General features: G+C 48.2%; 1 protein-coding gene across 8 annotated transcripts in view; it reads right to left on the bottom strand.

Moving 5' to 3' along the window:
• Positions 1-24,967, bottom strand: part of Katnip (katanin interacting protein) — a 174,088-nt gene that overhangs the window by 108,229 nt on the left and 40,892 nt on the right. For all 8 annotated transcript variants that reach the window (XM_052763268.1, XM_052763269.1, XM_052763270.1 and 5 more), the window contains 3 exons: positions 13,396-13,472; positions 5,174-5,343; positions 3,752-3,849 (listed from right to left, as the gene is read on the bottom strand). In XM_052763268.1, coding sequence (XP_052619228.1) covers positions 3,752-3,849; positions 5,174-5,343; positions 13,396-13,472 — 345 coding nt within the window. The remainder of the gene's footprint in view (positions 1-3,751; positions 3,850-5,173; positions 5,344-13,395; positions 13,473-24,967) is intronic.

Genomic DNA, 24,967 nt, shown 5'->3' on the forward strand with positions numbered 1-24,967 from the left:
CCAGAGGCGGTCAATGAGCTTCTCATCCTGGTGACAATAATAACATTGTAGTGACACACCAAGGCTATACTGCCCAACTCCAGAATTTTAGACCATAAATTGTAATCATACCCCACCACCAGGCTGTTCAAGGCCAGGCAGGATTAGCAACAGGTGACCTTGAGTCATATAGCCCACTCAGGCAGCAGTCAGCACCACACCAAGGCCAACTACCACAGTCCAACTACCACAACTACCACAGGCCACAGCCTGAGTAACACAGATGAGCTGAGACACTCAAATAATTTCTCTTAGAAGTTTCAACCAATCCAGGAGTGAGAAACTGACCTGGAGGGGTGCAATGGGTCAGTGAAGCCAGAGGATAGGGTACAGAGTGGGGCTGTGGGGAGGGGCAGAGATGAGCTGTGTGGATTCAGGAACACAGCCTCGGAGATCCTGCAAGCCCTGAGTTGTGGGGGTGGATAGGATGGTCCTATCTGCACACAGCAGCCAAGAGATTTCCAAAGACAGCTTCTCCCATCTTGGTGCTTCCCAGAGCCCTTGCACTCAGTCTGCTATGAAGACTCCTCAGCCTGTGTGATCGGCCATATAACTGTGACCCAGGTCCCCAGCTCCTCCTCTCCATCACCATGCATTGACCATGGCTCACACCTTTCCATCACACTCTGCTGTGTCTTTCCAAGGAGACCACTGATCCTCACACTCAGGTCTGCTCCAGGGCCCCTGGGTACCTCTGCTGCCTGCCACTGTCTCTCCTGCATGCATGGCTCTTCTTCATAGTACTTGCCTTACTCTTGGTCACTGCTGTCTTGGCCTGTCCCCTACTCCTATCTCCTGAGTTCCAGGCCAGCAGGGCTGGCCTGCTTCACTTGCAGCTAACAACCCAGCACTAAGGGTCCAAAGCTTCAAGGTGCTCCATAAATGACCAGGACTGAGCAGAGGAAGTGAGGTCAGACATGAGAATGAGGCAGCAGAAGAGACAACTCAGCAGTCAAGAGAGATTGCTGAGCAGTCATGAGGACTGGAGTTCAGATTCCAGCACCATGGAACACGAAGGGCCTCCTGAGCAAAGGCACAGCAGACTATGGTGGAAAGGTGTTAGCATCCTCCAGCTCTAAGAGGGCAGAGACAGGAGGATGTCTAGTACTTGCTGTGTTCCAGCCTAGCTAAGAAAATACAAATCCTGGGTTCATTTAAAGAGAGATTCTGCCTCAAAGGGATAGGAAAAAGTGACAGAGGAGTACAGCTGATGCCTTCTGGCCTCTGCTCATATACACTCTTCCCCCTCCCCCCACAAATAAAATAAAGACATAAATAGAAAAGTGAGAATGAAGAGCCTGGAAACCTCCAGACTGAGAAATCCTCAACCCCTCCATCAATCCCAACAATGACCAACACTATCAATTCACCACCTCTGTGCCAGGCGTGGCAGGAACCTCCACAGACACTAGCTGGGGGACCCTCATCAGCTACCTTCTGAGGCAGGTATCCTTCACTGACCATCTTCTAGATGAAAAGGCACACGCCAAGAGGATGAGCACCAGGGGGCTGCAGGCACTAACCTCATCAGAGCCTCCTCTCCTGCCACCAGGGCACCTGGCTGAAGAAGTGCACTGCTCAGAGCCCACCTGTGACACCACACACAAGCCTTCCTAACAGTCCCAAGAGGTTGTGACAATAATAAAGGTAAAGCTCAGGGAGGTCCATTACCAGCTCCAAAACACACACCAAAGAAGCACCCCAGATCCCATTCTCTTCCACTCCCAGGAGCTACAAGCTCAAACACCCTGAAGAGCCAGGCGGGGAGAGGAAGTATGGTAGAAGAAACAGTACATAATGTACGTGATGACATGACTTCTGCTCTGCCAAGGTGCTGGGACCCTGAGGGTGGTATCAGCGGCCATCACTGAAGCTCCTCATGGCTCAGGGTCTGTGTGCAAAGGAGGTACAGCCAATCACATTGCCTCAGACAGGGAGAACAGATGCAAGGAGGGGAAGAGAGGGGTAGGTCGCTGTTATTTCTGAGCACTGTCCTGGAGGCAACAGGCTTTTCAACTCCATCCCACACTGGTCATGCCACAGAACATGATCTGTCTTGGCATCCTTGAGGCTGTCCCCACTCTCCCAGCTGTCCTGGGCATCAGCTCTCCTGGCAGGCCAGGACAGACAGCTGTGCACTGTGGGCCGGAGGCCCCCCTCCAATCTGGCCCAGCTTGCCAGCCCCAGGACTACGTGCACACCACTCCCAGCCTGGCCAGCTTTCTATTCAAACAGCCGTCCCTTTGGTTAGGCACTGAGTGACCCCTGACTACTGCAGTGCAGAAGGGCAATTAGAGCAGAGCGGCTTTGGGAGGCAAGGGGAAATTAGCCCTGATTAAGTCTTGTGAAGTGGAGAGCCACAGGAGAGATGGGAGGGATGCTAATTAATCTTAGGCCAAGTCTTTTAAATTGGACGGACTCTGGGGCCAGCCATTAAGTCACAGTCTAAGACACAAATATGGCTTGTGATAATAGGAAGCACTCCAAACAAGCAGAAGAGCTGTGTGGAGTGAGGCAGGCAAGAAAGGCCTCATTAACAAGAAATTAACATTCATGGCTGGGGACAGACACAAGCGCCCAGGCTGGTGTCCTGGGGGCCTGCTCTTCAGACCCCAGCTAAAGTAGGCACAACTGTTTCCAATAAGAACAGGTATGAAGACCAAGGCGTCTGCAGCAACAGGTCCATTCCATATCCCAACCCAGCTTCTTCACTTAGGGGTCAAGTGACCCAGGACTAGTGCTTTTGGCTTTCTGGGCCTCAATTTCTAGGGCAGCACCATGAGGACACACATTAACCAACTGGATTGCTGTGAAGACATGCTAGGTGGCAAGCACATGAAAACCTTTACTGCAGTCTACTGAGAAGCACAATGCCCAATTTCCCCCATAATAATGACAATGAGCCCCTGCCTACACCTCCCAATCTGTGTTGTATATGGTCCTTGAGGCCATCTGAATGCAAAAGATACAACAGGAGCTAAAACCTCATGATTCAACCTCAGTACACACACAGCATAGAGTGACACTTGGGTACAATAGCACCTCCATATTCGAGCCGGAACCATCCCCAAGGGAAGCTAGTAAGGGGCCATAGGAAAGTCTAGTTGGGCGAGAATATAGAACTCAGAGCCGAAGATTTGATTCTAAGTCATGATTCTGGCACTTCTTAGCCATAACCTTGGGCAGATCCCTGAGTTTTTCTAAGCACCTGCCTCCTCTGCTCCCTAATAAGAGTAGACAATGTGAAAAGCCAGGCTCTGGGTGTGCTGTGAGTGCAAAGCAGAGGGGTCGTGTGTAGCTGGGGCAGTGCTGGGACTCGGGCAGGACTCAGAAACGAAGGCTGTGTTTCAGCAACATCAGCAGCCACCTAAAAGGACATCTCAGTTCACCAGGTAGGGTTCTGTCCCGATCACCTGCATTATCTCTGGCCAAGACTGGCACATAGTATGTATTCAATAAAAAGCAAGTGGATAAATGAGCCCTCGAGAATGAGCCTGGGTCTGCTCTTACTGCACTCCCTGTGGGCCCTGGAGGTCCCAGGCAGAGGGAAGACTCCACAGCAGGGCAGGAACCCCAGAAACCAGTCCATGCAGACAGGGTGGTGCCCTATAGCCACCCAACCCATAGGAGCTTAAATCCTCCACAGGCCTGCTGCTCCTCATCCTAATCAAGTGCCAGAGCCATGGTCCTGGCTCTGCTCCCATTTCCAGACCTGGTGCCATCCTCGGCGCTGGACCTTTCCTGGTGCTGTCCTCGAGCTGCGTCTTAAGACTTCTTCGGCTTCTCTGAACAGGGTTCTTCGTCCATAATCTGCAACAGAGACAGAGAAGGGGCTGGTGAGACATGGAAAACAAGTTCACACTGATGGCCTACATCTGCAATCCAGTCCAGCTGCCCAAGGCCATGCATAAGATGGATGCATCGTCCTACTGAAGCAAGCTGCAAGCAAGCCAATGCCCAGCAGAAAGCAAAGTGTAAGAGTCGCAGAATATCCATTCTGTAAAATGACATGTCTAATATCCTATCAGGTAGCTCTGCAGACACAAAGAGCCATCACCAAAACATAGACGTAAAGTGTAGTTCCTACAGCAGGCCGCCATGTATAAAAGAGGGTGGATGGAGACATTATCTGAGGAATGAATGAATATACTGCTGCAGTCCCAAGTTCAGATAACCCTGATTTCTGTAATTCCACCAACTAGCAGCATGCCTACAATAAAAGCTAGAAGAGCCATGCCATTCCTTCTTAGCCCCAGGGCCTACAAAGCTCCTGGGAAACTGTGTTTAAAATACTACAGTGGCTCTCGTAGGGGAATATTTGGGGATATCACTGTCTCCTCTTGTCCCTTTGTTGTTGTTTTTACCTTCCCAGTATATAATGGCTTGGAAGCTTCCCATACCTGTAAAGCAATGACTTACACTAATACAGAGAGACCAAGTAGATTCCTCAGAGTAACACAGCCAATCTGAAGCCTGGTCCCACCTGTTTAACTATTCTATCCATTCACTACCAAATCATTTTCCAGTTCACCTACAGGGTAGACTAGGTGGGGAACTTTTCCATCATACTCTCAGGCTCTCAGTGGACACATGAAATCCCTTTAAAGCATGAAGGCTGGATTAACTAAAAGTAAAAATGAATGGTGGAATAAAATATTTCATAGATGTTAAGTATTAAAGTTAATATGTGCATATCAGGTATTATTTAAAATAGCCCTTAAAATCATGGACATTAGAGCCTCAGGTAATATAAAAACTAGAAATTTCTTGCTCTAGCTGCCTTTGGTTTTGGGCGTGGAAGCCACATCTAGTTTGAAAAGGAGTAAAAATGGATTTAAGCTTGGAGTGATTGCTGAACACATGTGAGGCCCTGGACTCCATCCCTAGCACCTTCAAGAGTGTTCATCTCCCTTGCTCTTAGGCTATCTTTCTTGACAGGTGGGTACAGTTAACGCATTTGTTGGTGAGCTCACACATACAGGGTATTTCCAAAGTCTCTAACTTATCTCCTTAATTCATTTTCTTTTGCAATGTTTTGTTTATGCCAGGCAAGTGTTCTAACACTGAGCTACATCCCATCCCTTAATTTTCAACTAAAAACACTGCTTCCTGGCCTGGAAGGGTCTGCACTCACCTTGTGATCCCTCAGCCTGTGAGGCACTTCTGGAGAAGTCTGTGTGCACAGCTTTCCGTGGGGATGTCTTCAGCTCTGAATTGGCCCCATTGACATAGACAGAGAAACCTTGTTCCAAGTGCTCCAGCCTTAGCTGTACAGGATCCTTGGCCTTCAAATGCTTTAATAGCCTGGAAGAAAAAAGATTGCCTGCCTAGATCTCAGCAGTGTCTGTCCTCTATGTCCCCAAAGCCAGCAGTGAACTACTTTGGCAAAGTGATGATAATGTCTCTGTGATGGTTTGAATGAGAATGGCCCCCATAGGCTCATATGTTTGGATACTTGGGCCTCAGTTGGTAGAACTATTTGGGAAGGATTAGGAAGAAGTGTGTAACTGCAGGCAGGCTTTGAGGTTTCAAAAGACTCCCACCACACCCACTTCTCTGCTTCATGTATGTGGGTAAGCTCTCAGCTGCTGCTCCAGTGCCGTGCCTGCCTGCCTGCTGCCATGCTCCTACCATGATGGTAAAAGGATTCTTAGGGCACTGTAATCCCAATTAAACAGTTTCTTTTATAAGTTGCCTTGTTCATGGTGTTTTACTACAGCATTAAAAAGTAACTAAAATCAAAGCTAGAATCTGGGAATGGGCTATTGCTGTGAAAGGCTCGATCATGCTGTTTTTGGAGGAATGTGGAAGATTTGGGGACTTGGGAATAGGAAAGCAGTTGAACGCTGTAAGCAGAGCTTAATGGGCCATTCTAGTAGGAGCTTGGAAGACAGTATTGCTGAGTGAAATGTGGACTGTGGGGCCCAGCTGAGTGAAATGTGGACTGTTTCAGAGGAGAGCATTATTAGCAATTGAACCAGAGACCATTCTTCTGATATTTTGGCAAAGAATGAGGCTGCTTTCTGCTCTTGTCCTAAGAATCTGCCTGAGGCTACACTGAAAAGTTTTGGACTAATTTTGTTGGCAGAGGAGACTTCAAGACAGCCTGATATTGATTCTGCTACATGGTTACTAGTGATCACTCTTATGCAGCAATGAAAAAGAGCAAGCAGGGCAAAAGGAAATATAAAATGTACAGTTTGAGGAGAACAAGAACCCCAGGAAATTTAATGTGGGAGCCAAGGCATTTGCTGAAGGAGAGGAGGAGAGGACTGATGGAAAATGGAATAAAGGAAGTGCTGCCCTCAGGGCAAGACTCCACCTAGCTAATCCTGCAATTTTTAAAAGGAAAAGGTCCAAGGGATTTCCTCTACCTAAAGCACCTACAAAGGAAAGCTTATGCAAATATGATTAAAGGAGGTGTCAGGATCCATCCGAAGCAGGCAGCAGAATTTGGCAGTGTCTACCACATGGTTCTGGCTTTAGAGTCATGAAAGATACCAGAGAAAAGAGGTTGTGGTCTCTTCCTCTGTGGTTAAAGAAAGTTGCCAAGGCAAGGCATGTGGCAGGGGAGTCCCTACATAGAAACCCAGAAAGGTCATTGTAAGAAGCTATGAAAGTGAAGCCGGGATTCGTTGGAGATCCCAGGATGTTGAAGATGCCAGAGCTGTGGGATGTCTGCCAGGAGAAGCTGCACACAGTGGAACCAACCCAAGGAAAAGCAGTGTGCTGCAGTCAGCAAAGCTGGAAGGGTGATGCCATCTAAGCTCTTTGACATTATACATGGAGTTACAGGATTTGGAGTTTTCCTTCCTGGATTTCAGTCTTGCTTTGGTCCAGTATTTCCTCATTATGCCCCTATTCCTCCGTTTTGGAATCATAATGTATTTTCTGTGTCACTGTGGGTAGGAAGCATGCAATCTGCTTTTTGATTTTGTAAGGGGCTACAATTAAGAAACTGCCTTGAGTCTTAGAAGAGACTTTTTAGACTTGTTCTGCATTATGTCTTTCAGAACAGGGTTTCTCTGCAGCCCTGGCTGTCCTGGAACTCAGTATGTAAACTAGGCTGGCTTCAGAGATCTGCCTGCCTCTGCCTCCTGAGTGCTAGGAATTAAAGTGTGTACCACCACACCAAGCTGACTTTTGTTATTGTTGTTCTTGTTGTTTTTCAAGACAAGGTTTCACTGTGTAACAGCTCTGGCTGTACTGCCTTCCTGGCAGGCATGGTGGTTATACCTGTAATCTCCTCACTGGGAGCAAGAGGGTTGTAAGGAGTTTGAGGCTAGCCTGGGCTAGAACGTGAAGTCCTGTCTCAACAGAAACAAACAATAAAAGTAAAGACACCTGGCCGGGGACGGCTCAGCTGGTACAGTGTTTGCCCTGCAAAGTATGAAGACCTGAATTTAGCCCCAGACTCTGGCACAGGCCTTTAATCCCAGCACTCAGGAGGCAGAGGCATCTCTGAATTCCAGGCCAGCCAAGCTACATAGTGAGACTTTGTCTCAAAAGACAGAGCAACAAACAAAGCCAGGCATGGTAATCCAGTGCTGAGGAGGAGGGTACAAGCCTCATCTAGCCAATCAGTATAGCAAGGGGCTTGGTCTCAAAACCAGAGTGGCCGGTACTCAAGGAACAAAAGCAGAGGTTATCCTCTGGATTCCACACGTGAGCACACACACACCACACACACACACACACACACACACACACACACACACACACACACACACACACACACACACGAAATCCAGAGCCACCTGAAATAGCAAAACCACTAAGAAAAGCACAGAACTGCAAACCAAGGTGCTTAATGTCCCTCAACAGTCATATAGGAAAGACAATGAGAAGACCAAAAGCTTCCTGGGTTTGCCTCTTCAAAGTGTGTCAAGCAACTAAGATTTTGCTGCCCTTGTATATCTGAGAATGGCTGTAATTGCATGGGAATGTTGAGAAACATGTTCCAGTGAGTTGCCAATCACAGACACAGAACATAAGAATAAGTACCAACTGAGGAAGACATTACTTTTCATGATTACTTTATTATCCCTCTCCATAGATAAGGAAAGTGAGACACAGAGAGGGTAAGTAACCTGCCCAAGGTCACCCAGCTGCTATGTGGGAGACTCGAGATGCAAACTTTGGGTACTATCACTCCAGAGTCATTAAAACAGACGTGTCACCCCTTGTGAGACAGTATGGCAAACTCAGACACTGCTGACAACTCACAGCCCCTTCTCAGGAGGAATAGGAAAACACAGATGATGCTGCATATTTGATCCTTTCCCAGAAAGTACATTCCAGCAATTCCCAAGCAATAACTCTGGGCATGAAAAAGGTTAGTATTGAGACCAACAAATCCTGAACACAAGCCAGTACCCGATGCTAGGGAGTGGAGGTTGGGACATTATGCTGCACAGAACATACCTGTGGTCTCCTCACAGGGTCGGGGTGGGCGGCACTCAGTGAAGTGCTCTCCCACCAAGCATAAAGGCTGAGCTCAAGCACCCAGATCTAAAAAAAAGCCAGGTGTGGTGGCACACACTTGACATCCCAGCACTGTAGCCCGATTAGCAAGGCAAGCCCCAGACCAAGGAGGACAGCCCCTGGGGAATGACACCTGAGGCTGACCTCTGGCTTCCATATGTACACACACATGTGCACAAACATACACTTGCACACACAAAACAGTAAATGAGAGGGAGGGGTATCTCTGTATAAAGATGCCATGATGAAATCAATTCCGTTGTACACTAACTTTAAAAATTGATCAAAACACAACAGTATGTATGTAGTAAGTGCAAAATTGGAAGGAAAAAACTGGGTTTGTGGGCCTTGAGCAGAAGATGATAAATATAAAAACGACGTCAGTTGTGGAGGAAGATGGTGGCATTATGGGTGCTGTCTTTGTTTACTTTCCAACCATTTTTTCGGCAGCTGACATATCAATCTTTTCAACAAAGATGGCAGGAACACAGATTACAGACTGCTTATCTCTTGCCAGCCTTGGAAGCCTGCAATGTGCCTGATTGTTGGGCAACAACACAGAACAGAAGGAAAACACAAGTCGCTAAGTGATGATCTACACACAGGGTGATCTACACACTCCTGGGAGCACAGAACTCAAGAGTGCTCTGAGGAGTCAGCAGGCTCAGGGCCCACCAGGAAACTGACCTGCCAGGTGGAGAACATGTCCTGACTTCCCTCCAGAAACCGCCCTGGGTCCCAGCAACACAGTTAAAACATTGCCCCACGGCCCTGGATCTGGGGCTGGCACTGCATGTGGGCCCTTACTTAAGCAGGATGATTTATGAGAATGTGGATATATGAAACTGATAAATTAGGAGATAATTGCTCACACTGTGAAAAGAATGGGTAAAGAAACTCCCCTGCTGCAGATGAACACAGTGACATTCAGGTGGCACCACCAAAAGATGCTTCCTTAAAATGGATAGCTATTTTGCATAAGGCTGTCTAGAGTGTAGGGTCCCCAACTGTCCACAGCTGAGCCTGCCCACTGTTGCCCTGTCATGGCAGGGCCCCACCCACATGCTACTTTGGGGAAGAGAGCATTTCTTTCCTAATGCTTCCAGCACAGCCTTCCTGAGGAGGGCTCCTTAGGGCCTGGCTTAAGCTCCATTTCTACACCTCCCACCCCACCCACCTCCGCTAATCAGTTTGTTCTGGTGAGGTGCTCTAGTCCTTGGCCACCCAAGAAATTGGACTATGGAGTCACTCCCACCCAAGCCACATGAAGTGAGTGGGGAAAGGGATTGTTCCTGAAGGAACTCCCAGAAGCTGTATTTGGAAGGTGAGGAGAGCTGGTGGGCAGAGGAAGGGAACAGGTGGCGTCTCTATTGCCCAACCCTCTCCCTAGATGAACTCCCTGGCAGTGGTAAGGTGAGCATGAAGCCACCATGACTGTCCAGAAGCAGAGAGTGGTTACGTGCTGCAGGCAGGGTTAGGGAGGGCCGGGGAAGAGGCTCAAGTGATATGGTAGCTTTGCTTTGCCCTAGCACCTTCTTGATGATTCTAGCCACTCAGTCACACTGGAGATGTAATCACACCTGAGCAGATCTGAGCAACATCAAGCAGCATGATCAGAGGGCTGAGTGACAAGGACTGACTGGGAAGATCAGGCTCACGTCTAGAGAGCTGGCAGCAAAGGGGGCTGCGGTGTGGGGAGTGGAAGGAGGACACAGATTTTTACCAGATCCAAGAGTCTGGCAACTGTGTTATTCGGTCCCTGAGAAAGGTGGTTGAGGGAAACATCCAGAACATGGCCTCAAGGGAGATGGACCTGCTGCCCCAGGAGGAGATCCAAGTGGAAAGAGTTTTGATGATGTAAGTTATGCACCTGGAACTGGCTCTGCCTGAAGTCAGAGTGCCATGGTGGTGGTGGAACCCAGGGCCTGTGCATGCTAGGTGAGTGAACTGCCACTCAGCAGTACCCCACCCCATGACTGAGTTCTTCACTCCGTAAGTCAACAGTTTCCTAGTTAATAAGTACATTTAACCCTGTTTTTTTTTGTTTTTTATCTTTACAACCAAACTAATCAGCTGCTAACTAATAACTGTGGGGTGCTGAGATGGCTCAGCTGGTAAAGGTGCTTGCTGCCATACTGAAGACATAAGTTCAATTCCCCAAAGCTACATGGTGAAAGGAGAGATTTCCACAAGTTCTGATTTCCACATTCACCCTATGATGTACATGCTTCCCATAAATAAATTTTAAATTAAAAATACCAAAACAAAATGAAAATATTAACACAGTCTGTCTTCTTCATACAATAATAGTTCCTTTCCTAGGTGAGGCTAGGCACATGGAAAGCACTCCCAAAATACAAGGCTCATGGCAACAAGTATGCTGGGGGCAGATACATCCTAAGCAGATCTCTGCTGACACTGCACCTTCTAAGGGGCTCAGCACCCAGCTAAGCAGCCTGGGGTTCACTCCTGAGGGCCAGGTCAGTCCTTAGCCTCTACCATCATGCCAGGCACACAAGTAGACCACCAAGTAACCCACAGCTTTGCCCCACCAACTCCTTTCTTAGTAGACTTGGGGCCACTAGCAGGCCTGGCAGGTTTCTGTACTTTTGATCACTATGAGGATGTCAAAAAAATCGTAAATAAAGTATAATCAGGTCCCACCACTTCCTGTTCACTACACTGGGACTACTCCCTGTCTGTCAAATGGGTTCAATCACTCCACCTGCCTGTCTGGTTGGCCTATGATAAGATAGTGGACTATGACACCTAGTATGTGGCTGGCACTTTAGAAAAGGTGCCTTGAAGCCAACCTGACCACTATTAAGGGCATCCCCTTCTTCACAAGTCTCTGGTAAGGGTTCCTTTACAGCTTCTTCTCATTGCCTGCATCCAGTGATACCCACCCCCACCATTCACAGCAACTCAATTGCGATATATTTTTAATTGTCACCATGCTGCAACCTCATCTGTGAAATTCCCATCTATGCTGTCAGCCAGCACCTCTGCGATAACACTTATTGATCCCCGATTAATGAGAAACAATCTGCTCATAAGGAGCTAAGACACTCTCTCCCCAGATGAGCACCTGAGATGATTAAACCATTACCCAGGTGTTCAGTGGCAACATCCAGCCTGCCAGAGACTGAATAAAAACATCCAACCCCCTGGCATAAATGTCAGGATAAACACCCATGGGGGTCTAATCAGCAGGAGCTATCTGCTGTTCTCACTCGAGCTGCTTGCCCCTGGGAGGCTGGGAAAGTTCTGCTAAGTGGTTGGGCACAGAGGGCACCACTTAGCACTTCTGGAACTGCCAACTCACTGGGCATATTTGAAAATGAAAGTGAGCCTTGTTGTCATAGATACAGGGATGTAGATATAACCAAGCTCTTTGTAGCCCAGGCTGGCCTTGAACTCACTATGCACCCAAGGATGACTTTGAGCTTCAGATCATTCTGCCTCTACCTCCCAAGTGCTAAGATTACAGGCATGTTCCACTATACCCAGCTTTATACAGTGCTGAAGATAGAACCCAAGGTTTCATACAGGCTAGGCAAAGATCTTTTTTTTTTTTTTTTTTTTTTATTTTTTGGTTTTTCGAGACAGGGTTTCTCTGTGCAGCTTTGCGCCTTTCCTGGAACTCACTTGGTAGCCCAGGCTGGCCTCGAACTCACAGAGATCCGCCTGGCTCTGCCTCCCGAGTGCTGGGATTAAAGGCGTGCGCCACCACCGCCCGGCTAGGCAAAGATCTTACCAACTGAGCCACATCCTCAGCCCAGAGACAGGGATCTTAATGAAATTCTATAATGGGTGGAGAGGCTACACGATAATGCGTGAGGTTATCCCATACACCCCCAACACCATCACCAGGGCACCCCCAAACCAACAGGTATCCAGACAGCCAGACAAGGGTTGAACGGGATTTGAGCTGACACCTTTCGGACTACTTACCTGCAATACAAGTCTACTCCCATAACACAGACCCTCCAATAACACCAATTCCTACCTTTGCTGGGTCTTTCCATCCCAGGCAGATCTGGTTAGTGGTTCTGCAGAATTCTATTTGGCTTGTGGTTTGACTTGAATTCATTACCAATACTATAAAACACAAATCTAGATCCTCATTTCTCTGCCAGCTCGGAGGCTCTCTGCCCCTCCTCCACCTGTGTTTCTACAAATACCCATGGCAGCACTGCGCAGTGTGGACAGGAAAGTTACAGGTATCCACCTGTTCCAGCTCCTTAACACTGGGCAACTCCTAGGCTCTAAGTAGGGATATACAGCTCATATGAAAGTTCAGGTCTGAATGCAAACCACAATGAACTAAAATTAAACTTGCTTGATCTTGCAAAGGAACAGAGAGAGGCCTTCAGATCACACCAGGTTGCTATGACCTTGACCACTACACACTGTAGTAGTATGAGCTTCTGCAAGAACCAGCACAAGAACCTAATAGCCCCTCCCCAACTTTAAATGACACAGAGCAACTTCAGACACAAAGTAAATTGACTTTTACCTTTCCACAAACTCAGTTTTCCAGGGCAAGTTGATGCCCAAGAGGTACAGCCTACCATTTCCAGGTGACTTGCAAGGGGTCTGTTACACCTCTGCCCCCACCTCTCCATCATGAGACAAGAAGTGGTACCTGCACAGCCCACAGTTTGCTATGGGTCAATCAAAGATGCAACTAAAGCACTGGATGGGGTGGAGGCTTGGGGGAAGGGGTGGAGCTGCAAGTGCAGGTGATAACCCCAGCCTCTGCATGGAGGGGGACTCTGTGCCTGTTCCTGTGTCCTGTGCTATTAATAAGTCGAAATCAATTTTTATTTGGTTAATAACAAGGGTTGCCGTCAGGTGGCTTGCTCTTACCGGTTTCTCTGCTGAAGCAATATTAAATACTCATCATGTTTCTCATCAAAGTCTGTCACCATGTCCTTAGTATAACCCTGAAAGGAAGAAACAGAGCAGCGTGAGAGGGAAATGCAGGGACGCTTTTATTGAAGCTGGGCGCTGCACATATCCTGCAGGAGGCCGGCTGAGCTGGGAGGCCGACCTTGACGAGGGCCCAGCTCCCCTTGGTGCATCACTCTGGCGACCCAGAGCTCCAGGGATTGTATGGTAGCCCAATGGGCCCCAAGTACACACAGCTTTACCAATCTGTGAAAGAAGGCTGGCTCTCCAGCCTCCTTACTGCCCCCCTCCCATACCCTATGAAGTCCAGGACTCTGACAAGACTTGGCATCTTCCAGAACAGCCAGAGCTACATAATGAGATGCTGTCTCAAAAATAAAACAAACAAAAACAAAAATCAAACTTGGCATCTAAGATGTTTCCTCAATGCACACTACTCAGCCATTTCAGTCCATCATTACCAGATCACCCCCAAACTGCTGAAAAGGGACCTCAGGTTTTCCTCTCCCTGCAAGAGGAATCCCCAATGATCAGAAACAACCTGGTCATTACAGAACGGGTTCTGTAGCTCTTTTTCTGGCAACAAAGCCCTGCGTTGCCTTCTGGTAGCCTCTCAGCTATGTCTTTCAATTCAGCGGCTCCCTTAGGTGCTTGTGGCAGTTCTTCTGGGCCCCCAGGGTCACACTGCCTTGGCTTGGAAGCACAATCACCACCTGCTTTGCTCAGCCACAGGGAGTCACGGTTTGCAGGGAGCAAGACAAGTCAACCTTGGGACTTTGCTGATACTCCCAGGAAGGAGCTGTTCCTTCCTTTGGGGGTCCAGGTCTGTCTGGGAAAGCCTGAGAATAACAGTAGCAAATGCAGCAGAGTCAAGTGATGGGGAGAAACAGATTCCTAACACTCACTCTGAGTCCCTGGACCCACCCATGCCCAAAGGAGTATCTGGACAACTCATTTGTCAGTTCATGTGTTGCCTTGAAGCTTCACACAACATTCTGTGTCCAATGGCTGTTAAGCACTGTGCCATATAATCAGATATACTATCAGAACTCAGCCTACAACAATCGTATGGTTTGTTTGTTTTTTTGAGATGACACCTCAAAACACAGCCCCAGCAGACTCTGCACTTGTTACCCTCTTGCCTCGGCCTCCTAAGTAGTGAGATTACAGGTGTGTGCCACCTTGCTTGGCTTAGATATTTTATTACAGTATTATTAATATATACTAAACATACAAATAGCAACCCATAAATATACGGAGGGAGAGGCAGATAGATGCTTAGTATCTATAACTGAGAGCAAAAGAGGAAGGTTGGCTAGAGAAAGCCCAAGCAGATGTATGTATGTATGTATGTATGTATGTATGTATGTATGTATGCATGCATGTATGTATTGACATGCATATGTGCATTTGGGGGATTTGAGACTCACTTCATAGTCCAGGCTAGCCTGGATCTCATGACATAGTCCAGTCTGGCCTTGAACTTGCAGCAGTCATCCCGTCTCAGCCTATGTGCTGGGATTAGAGGCATGCACCATCAGACCTGGCTCTTTGTGCATTTTTCAGCTTAAGGTATTTCCAGTTTGTACCATGCCTGTTGGGATGTAACACTGGGTGAGTAGAGGAGCATGTGCACTCGCCCCTATCTCCACGCTTGCTGGATGCCCAGCCAGGGGCGCCCACTGCTTCCTCTCTGTCCTCCTCCCTTGGCTCTCCCTTGGCATCCACAGGCCTAGGACCCCTTCCTGTGCAGCTCTCTGCCTGGGCCTTCTCTAACCAACCTTCCTCCTCCACCTTCAGTAAACAACTGTTTACTTCCCTCTCCATCTTCGCCTCTCCTGTCACCAGGCACTGGGGCCCCTGGGATGGAAACACTGCAGCCACTCTCAGACTACTGCTAACGGCCTAATTCCCCTTTCTCTCCCCCTGGCCTGCAAACCCCAGGTCGCTGCCATCTTCTTGCCTCTTCCCCTGTCACCCATAGTTTTTCTTTTATCCAGCAAGCCTTATTTTTCCCAGCCTCCTGCCTCTCAAGTGATGGTGTGAACACACGTCACCCTGAGACCCTGAGATTCTCTCAGGAGGAAGGGGAGGCCCTGTGGGCATCCCTAACCAGCTTCCAGCTGATGCCCGTGGACTACATTTCAACAAGCAAGACCCTACACTAGGCAATAACTCCAAGCCACATCTCCAGCCCCTCAGACCTGAGTTTCACCTGAGCTTCATTCTAGCTAACCTGGCTGCCCAGCCAGTGAGCAACAGTACAAAGGGGACATTATGAAATTAGAAGAAAATTTAAAAACTGGTAGATCTCTCTGGCTTTCTGAGCTGCCTCAAGAGGTTCCTCATGTCCCTGGGACTGAGCCTGGCTCCTCCCTGCATGCAGGAAAGCACAGAAGACCTTAGCACTGAGAGAGAGCCTTGTAGCATCCTGACTCTGGGGAAGAGTTACTACAGCCAGCCTTCTCTTTTGGTCTCTGTAGCCCTTCTTGAGGTAGTTATTATCACCCTATTTAAGAGACAAGGAAATTCATCCCGTACATATTCCAAAACACCACTGACTCCATAGCAATTTACATAACCATTTTGAAATATTAAAGAGACCATTGATATATTATGCTACTGAATGAAACATTCTGTGGCATTTTTAGAAGAAATCCAGACTTCAAAGAGATATAAGTGTATGCCAGGATGCATGGGCTTTTACCTCAGACCCTCTCCAGAATGTATCTGTTCTCTTCCACCACGAGGCAGGTACCACCCAAGAGGCATAGACAAGGTCATCCAGCCAGCTTCCCTTCTTCCAGCCCCCGCTTCTCAAATGCTGGCCACCTGGAGATTGTGGCGACAGGGTAGCTCTGATGTGGGATGGCTGGGAGGCCCTGTGGGTCTCTAACCAGGCTGCGGGTCATACTTGAATAAGCGAGACCCTCCACCTCAGCTTTCCCCCAAACCATTCAGTAGACCCTGGCCTGAAAGTCTGTCTCTGAGCCTGGGCCTTGGAGTCTAGGCCTGGTTCCAAATCAATGCTGCTTCCAGAACAGAGGTTGCTATGGCTCCGATGTGGTCTGTCCCTTCTGAACTTTGATTGGAATTTGCTTTCCACAGCAATGGTGGTAAGGGGATGGGCTTATGAAGTGTACAGTCCACAAGAGCTCCACCTTGTGGAAGGACTGGTATCACTCAAGCAATGCGTTAGTAATGGCAGGAGTGAATGAGCTCCTGTGAGACTGAATCACTATTGTGAGACTGGACGGTTACAGAAGCAGGCAGCCCAGTCTATTTGTTTCTGTTTCCACATGCTCACTTGCTCAACCTTCCGCCTTCCATCATGTTATGGTGCTCCTTGCCTGAAGTTGCTGCCACGCCCTGGACTTCCCAGCCTCCAGAACCCAGAGCCACATAAGCTCCTTTTCTTTCTAAGTTACCTGGTTTCAGGTACTCTGTTAGAGAAACAGAAGGCAGACAACTTAGATGCATACTTCACACAGCAGGAGTTTTATTTCCTTATTTCTAAAGTGAAGGGGTGAATATGTAAGCCGGCAACAATGGAATGCAACTAGAAAGGGTCAAGTTCATCCTCTCTATTTTCAACCAACATTTGTGGGGTACTTGCTATGGGGCTGGCACCCTTACACTTTAGGGGTTTAAATTTATTATTGTGTCTGTGTGCATGATGTGTGTGTGGAGGGCACACATGCCACAGCACATGCATTGAGGTCAGAGAACAACTATATAGAGTTGATTCTCTCCATCCACCTTTAAGCAGGCTTTGAGGGTTGAACTCAGGTCTCCGGGCTTGTGAGGCAAGAGCTTTTTACCCACTGAGCCACTTTGCCAGTCCCGTAACCATGGTTTAATGGAAGCCCAGCCTGTGGATATACTGATAATAACTTGCCACACAGGGGCTACACTGCACAGGCTCCATTCACAACGTGTATCATGTGGACCATGTGAATGGTACCCCTTGCCACTGTGCCACAGGGGCATTGCACTGCAACCATTCAACAGCCATACACCAGTCAGATCCCTGCAGGGGGGGAACACCCACACAAAGGACTCTTCTGGGAAGAGTCCACAGCCTGCACTGGCTCTCAAGGCATCCGGAGCCCAAAAGAGAGGCACATAATCATTACAAAATGTACAAATGCAACAGTAAAGGAGACCAGAAGGCCCTCAGAGGGTGTGGCCAGGCCCCAGTTCTTAGAGAATCGTCAAAGCCCCACTCCTCTCTCATCACCTCTAGTCTGTCAGGCTCAAACAACGGCATACAGTAGGTGCCCTCTACCCATGGGGATAAGTTCCCCCACACCAGAGCCTGAGACCAGAGCAGAACCGGACCTAATGTACAGAACTCTTCATATCATGTCTCCTAGCCTCCTAGCCTCCTAAAACTGCTGCTGTACCACTTTGGGTAGCTTTCGTTTTTTTGTTAATAAAAGACAGAACGTGGCACCCTCCTCTTCTTCCTTCTCTTTCTCTCTCTTCCTCCTTCCTTCCCTCCCTTTCTCTCTTCCCTCCCTTTCTCCTCTCCCTCCCTTCCTTTTTGTGAGACGGGCTCATGCTCTATAACCCATGATGGCCTAGAACTTTCTCTGTGACCCAGACGGGCCTTGACTTGCAATCCTCTTCCTTCTGCCTCTGATGGCTGACATTCCAGGCATGTGCCATCATGCCCAGCTACACTCTTCTCTTTACTCAAGCCAGTTTGGACTGTGTAAATATAACTTAGATCTGTGTTCTAGACAGTATGGCAGAAAAGCTAATGGTTTTCCAAAGCCTGTGCCATGTTGGAGGGTTCAGATAAGCATTCAGTAGATGATTAAGCAATACTTTAATGAATGCTTTTTGGTTTGCTTTGCTTTGCTTTGGGTTTTTGGTGATGCTGGTAGCCAAGCCTAGGACCTCCTACATGTTAGGCAAGCACACTAGTACTAAGACATACCTTGAGATTTATGATAAATGTTCTTTTGTTTTGTTTCTCAAGATGGTTTTTCTGTCCTCAAACTTGTGACCAGGCAGGCCTTGAACTTGGAGATCTACCTGCCTCTGCCTCCCGAGTGTTGTGATTAAAGGTGTGCACCACCACCGCCCAGATATGATAAATGTTTTTAATGTCCATATGCCCATAATAAGGATGACTACATGCATCTTATAGTACACAACTCCTGTTCTTCCTTCAAAACCCACCCAGGTCCAACTTCTCTGTCTCCCTGGAGATTCTGTCATGGGCTAATGTTGGGTGCTGAGCTCTCCACGCATATTAGTTGAATGTCAAAACTCTAAGCCTGTGTTTCAACCACATTTACTAACCCACTGGACAGGTTCTTGTTCTCAAAAATCCTCTACATCCAATATGCCTGTAGCACAAACAGAAGCATAGCAATGAAACTTAAAGCAGCAGCTGAGACTGCCCCCTAAAGGTGGTATGAAACAGAACAACAAAAAGAAAACAAGGTTTCTCCTGCAGTCTCCTACAGACTCCTCAAGGCAAGTAAACAAAGGTGTTTGACTAACTCAGGCTGCCATTGCCTCCCAGCTATGCATCACAACTACCTGTTAATCAGACTTGGAGATTTCATACTTGGGTCAGGAGTTACAGAATCCATGCAGATCTGGAATCCAGGGTTTCCTCCAGGACTCCATGCCTCAGGATACTGTATTTTTATGGGGGGGCGGGGGGGGGGGAATCTTCCCCATAGCCATCTGAGGAATCATTTTCAACCCACATCTGATAGAAAAAAAAAATCACGTTTATTTATTTATTTATTTATTTATTTATTTTTAGTCTCAGAGAAGTTCTCTTGTAAAATTGTCACATGGATTATAAATTACCTTCTAGTCTGGTGAAGGCAGAGGATTTAAAAACCTTCAGTGAGTTTATTTTAAAGGGAATCTTCTATCAGAGCTGTAAGTGGAAAATATAAGTACCCCATAAACAGAAGGCAACCGTGGGTATAAATACAGACCTGCTTAAACCGGACCCTCTAGGCAAGACACCCCACTTACACACCAACGACCCCCCCCACCCCCCGCACGCATGCGCGCAGGGTGGAGCTAACTCCCATGCACAAATCCACACATTCTTCAATATTCTACAAGAACCTACTTTGGTCTGGTGTGCATCTAAGGTGTTGGGATGGAGCAGCAGCAGCCGGGGCTCACAGTTCAGTGGGAGGAGGCAGTGAGCAGGAGTGCTGGCAGGCAGGAGGGTTGTTTCTACAAGGGGCTCAAGGAGGCCTCCCTGGAGGCTGGAGAGGTGGCTCAGTGGTTAGGAGGGCACACTCTCTTCCAGAACACCCAAGTTCCGTTCTTTGCATCCATATCAGGCAGTTCACAACTACTTGTAACTCCAGCCCCAGGGGAATCCAATGCCCTCTACTGGTCCTGAAGGGCACTGCACTTTGGTGCACAAGTCCCTCACACAGACAGACACACACTATAAAATAAAAATTTAAAAAAATTTAAATGTTTTTTAAGAAAGAAAGCCTCTTTGGTGAGATGACCTATAAGCCATGAAGTTTACCTTGAAGGTATATGGAAAGGTAGGCATCCAGGTGGTGGGATGCAAATGCTGTCAGACAGGAACATGACAAGGGCCAGTGAGACAGGTGGGGTAGGTAACAGCAGGTGGCCAGACCAGAGGAAGCCAGACTCAGGCCTCCATGCAGCTCACCAGGAAGCCCAGGACCTTATGCTGAGGTGGCAAGGAAGCTGTCGGAGGGTTTGACAGACTTGACATTCTGGCACCCAGTCCTGAGTTGTTAAGGACCTGCAGTAGAGGCCAAAGTTCCCAGCAGTGCTCTGGAGGGAGGGAGGGAACTCAGGCTTGCACTGAACATAGCCTTTGATTGCCAAGGAAGGAGTGCTACTCTTGCATCCCTGCACTGACATTCTAGTGAGACTGACTGAGTGATGCTTTTATAGTTCACTTCCTAGAGCTTTGGAGTCCTGCTGGAATGCTCCCTTGGCCTGATGGGGAAGAAAGATGACCAGGGTGGCAATGTCCCTCTCTAGTCTCCCATCTTAGTCTCCACCTGCCTGGCCAGCACCCCAATACTTTCCTAAGTCAGGGAGGGACTCTATCAGAAGACAATCTTGAGCACTTCTAGCCCACCCTGGGGGCCACCACCAGACCTTAAAGTAAGGAGAAATGGGGGAGGGCATTCCTATTAACCCTACCACTATTCCCTGTGCTTCTCTTGCAGCCAGGCATCAGGCTGGAGACAGAGATTAATGCCAGTCATATGCTGCCAGCACTCTCCATGGGCCTCATTCCATCTTCTCACTACATCCATGAGCCATATATCCTTCTGGCCATTTTTCAGGGAAGTCTGCTCTCTATTCTCCAGACTGCTGCCCTTGCTGCCTCTCCTACCTAGAATGCCCTCCACAGGAAGTGTGGCCTGCTTGGCGAGCAGCTCTTCTAGGCTGTTTCCTATAACCCCAGTCTTATGACCCACCCCATCCTTCCAGCCTGGTGGTTCTCATTCTAAGTATCTGTTCATTCTCCTATAGCCTCACCTTATGGATGCCCAACTCCAAGGACAGAGGTGGTACTCACAGGCTCAGCACTCTATCCTTCAGTGTGGGCTCTTGGTTCCTGGCATATACAAGGAGCTGACAGAGTATTTGTGGAAAGGAAGGAAGGAGGAGGAAGAAGAGGAAAGAGAGGAAGATAAAAGCCTGTTTTCAGAGAACTGAGAGGTGGAAACAGGAACAATTGCTCCCATGCAATGTGATGGGTAACACAAGGTGCTTGTGCCATGCAGCAGTAAGCAGAGTGCAGAGCCTGGCATTGCCTGTGGTGGTTTGGTGGGAGCCCATGGCACTGAGTCCAAAAGGAACTCACTAGGTGAGGAAAGTGGGGTGGAAGGGCATGCAGGACAGAACAGTGCATGTGAAATCACAATGTGAAGAGACCCTGGGGTTCATCTTGGAGCAGGGATGGAACATGGTCAGAACATGCTATTTGATCACAGAGACAGTGAGAGCCCTGGACCTCTGACATGGAAGCATGCTTGAAGTCTATGGTTTACCAATGGCAGGTGCCAAGATCTCACACACATCTAGGGGAAAGCACCAGGATCTGGGGACCCACACTAGATTTAGGCTCAAAACCAATCATTGGCACCTAAATCCCAGCTACTCTGGAGGCTGAGGCAGAGGTATCATGAGTTTGAGTCCAGCCTGGGCAATGTAGCAAGACCTTGCCTCAAAAATAAACTAAGAGGGGCTAGACAAGTAATTCAGTGGTAGAGCAATAGCTTACCATGTGGGAAGACTGGGGTTTGAGCCCTAGAAGCACAAAACACTCCAAAAAAAGATAGCACCAGTTTTCATACAAGGTAATACCTATCCAAGAATACAAATGTGGCAGGTCAGTCTTTCCCTTCTTTGCCCGCTGACCTTCCTGCAAATTAGGAACTTCCTTTATGGAACTGGTTGTCTGTCAGGGAAGACAGACAATCTACTTCCCACAGCCACACACCAATGCATGCATCAATGTGAGATGACATTACCAGTGACTTGGAAAGGAGATGTGACTATATGGGGGTCCAAGGAGCTTCCTCCTGGTGACAGCTGTGTCTGAGCGGGCTAGTTGGTATGTGTGAAGAAGAGGGTCTTAACAATCCAGACCAAGACCACAGGTGAGCAAGAACGCTTAGAAGGAACAGGGGTACCCAAGGGCCTGCCACCATGAGGACAAAGTTGCAAAGTATGTCACAGGACTGAGAGTAGCAGACTACAAGAACCATGTGACCATAGCAAGGACAACTGCCCTTAATACCAACCTAACAGGAAGCCATAGAGTGCTTGCCTGAGTAGAGGGTAGGAGTGTTAGGAAGCCCTGGGGGTATTGGGTGCAGGTAGAGGTTATGCTATACTCAGACAGGTGTTAGAGGCCTGGAGGAGGTGGAAGGAACTTTTCTGACCAAGGCCTAGGAACAGGAGTGGGAGGGGATGTTATCAAACTTGGGGTCCTAAGATAGTTTGTGATTCCTCCTTGACCTTGAGGCTCCTAGGACAGGCCCGAGACTTATTACATCAAAGGCTACCCTCTAGTGCATTTCATGGTTAATCCTGATTTAGCCAGGATTTCCCACAATGACCCAGATTCAAATGTCCACTCATAAGTCCCTAAAATGCAATTAATTCCTCAGGCCATGGTCTCCAATTTTTAATCTGAAATATAGTTGCCATGGAGGTATGTATCACAAAGCCCCCAGTTCCTGGATCTACATTTGATATTTGAGGGGCCAGGCTTACGGGAAGCAGGACTGTGGGCTGTGAGGCCTGGTTAAAAATGGCAGCAGGCTGACAGGAAGAAGCAGGCTGTGCACACTGAAGAGGGATGGCTATGGTTCTGCTGTTGGTTTTAATTGTGTGTGTGTGTCCCTGGGTGGGCATGTACATGTGAGACCCCCTGGAGCTGGTGTTACAGGAGGAAAGGAAGGAACTGGAGAGTCTCCAAAACTGACAGTCCTCTCCAGAGGTAGAATCTTAAAAGTGGAAGAATCATTCTCCACCGTAGGTTTTTGTTTTCTTTTGAGATAGGGTATCACTATAACCTTAGCTGGCCTAGAGCTCTCTATAGAGATCAGGCTGGACTTGAACTCAACAGAGATCCGCCTGCCTTTGCCTCATGAATAGTGGCGTTAAAAGTATGTGTCTACCTTTGTTTTTGAAACACGAAGCTCACCATTTCAGCTAGACTGACTGGCAAGCAAGTCCCAGGGATCCTCCTGGCTCTGCACCCTGGGCACCGGGGTCACAGAAGCACACCACCATGCCTGACTTTTACATGTGTGGTGGAGATTCAAACTCTGGTCCTCAGATCTGCACTTTTCCCACTAGGCCATCTCCTCAGCCGACATAATTTTTTTAAGATGCCAACTTTCCTTTTCACACAGGAAGTGGCTGGGCAGACTATCTCATGGAAAGCAGCTGGGGTAGGATTGAGTCTGCCTCTCAGAAAGGGACTGCCATCGCACCTTCAAATCAGGCAGCCTGGAGAGTGACAATCACAGCCTGAGGCTGTGCACCAACCCTTGAAAGTGTTGTTGTCACAGTGGTAGCATAGAATGGTATCAGGTTGGTACCAGAAGGCAGGATGTGGAACATCAGCAGGGGATAAGGGAACCAGTGACAGGGTAGTTGGCCTGCTCTAATCAAAATAGTGCTTCCTAACGCGCTACTGGTGTGTTATCAAAGGGGTGGCTTCAAGCTGGAGAGGCAGTCTAGGAATGGCAGAAGCTGGCAGGAAAGAAGTCAGGCTTGCAGACTGCTCTGCTTTCAGAAGGAAAGGAAGGACTCAGGGTCTGTCTGGCCCCAAGGTAGAATTTATCCTGCAAGGAACATAAGCTGAAGGGTGGGAGCAGCCCAGCACCTTCACGACCTCTGGACCTCCTGTTCACTCCATCTAACAGGAAGGAACAAGGTCTTTATTATAAGAGCCTGCTCTCAACCAGATGAGTGAGTCCTTTGCTGTACCCCGGCAGCTCACATAGGCACTCAAGGAACAAAGGAGTAGAATCCATTGAAATAGGAAAAACAAAACCCTATATTGCTTGATCTACTGGGACTGGGCCTTTCCATTCCCCAGAACCCAACTGAAAAAGACTCATAGGTACCCTAGGAAAAAGTACCTAAGGCTAGGTGAAAACACCCTGATGTCCTCCAGAGGGGACAGCTCAACTTTCTCTGCAGTATGTCTGTCCCTGTTAGTCCTCTTTGTTGGTTTGATTTTTGAGACAGGGTTTCCCTCTGTGGCCGCGAGTTGGCCTAGAACTCACGATGTAGCCCAGGCTAGCTTCTGCTTCAGCTTCTCAAGTGTGGGGATTACGGTTATGAGGCACCATGCCATGTTTTTAGATGAAAGTTATCTTTTAAAAAATTCAGCAAATATTTTACCCTTTTATAACCGGTTCAAAAACATGAGCCCAAAGCCACCTAGGATAGGTTTGAAGCAGAGTTCATTCAGGCAGTGAGGACAAATCACAGCTTGCAGCATACACTATAAAACAGTGCTTTCAGAGGGACACCGTCCATGCTAAACACAAAGTCCAAACCACCAAAATGCTACACCTACTTTGTGGGCCACTCAGCCCTGCACACACATGGAGAAAAGTCTAGAAGAACACATGCCAAGTTTCAGTGACAACAGTTACTCCAGGAGGGGTTAGGGAAGGATGGGAAAAGTGATCAGCGTTTCAGCCTGGTGAACAGTGAGTTTTTATCTGTAAGGAGGCTAGCTAGTTTCATGCATTATTTGAATAACAAGTCAAATCACCCTCTCTCCTCCAAAATAAGTAAATAAGTAAACAGGATCAGTGGCTCTTCTGTTCCAGATAGCCTTCAGAGTACCATTGCTGTGCCCTCTGCAATGGTAAGATGGAGATGCCCATATCCTGCTTCGGGCCACCTCCTGGCATTCCCTCGGGAAACCTCTCCCACCTTCAGCTGACTGCTCAAAACTTCCAGTCCTTCCATTTCCTCTCATCTCATCCTTTCCCACCTACATCTACCC

This window comes from Peromyscus californicus, unplaced genomic scaffold, assembly GCF_007827085.1.
Source record: "Peromyscus californicus insignis strain IS unplaced genomic scaffold, ASM782708v3 Scaffold_4__1_contigs__length_199733344, whole genome shotgun sequence".
NCBI classification, from domain to species: Eukaryota; Metazoa; Chordata; class Mammalia; order Rodentia; family Cricetidae; genus Peromyscus; species Peromyscus californicus.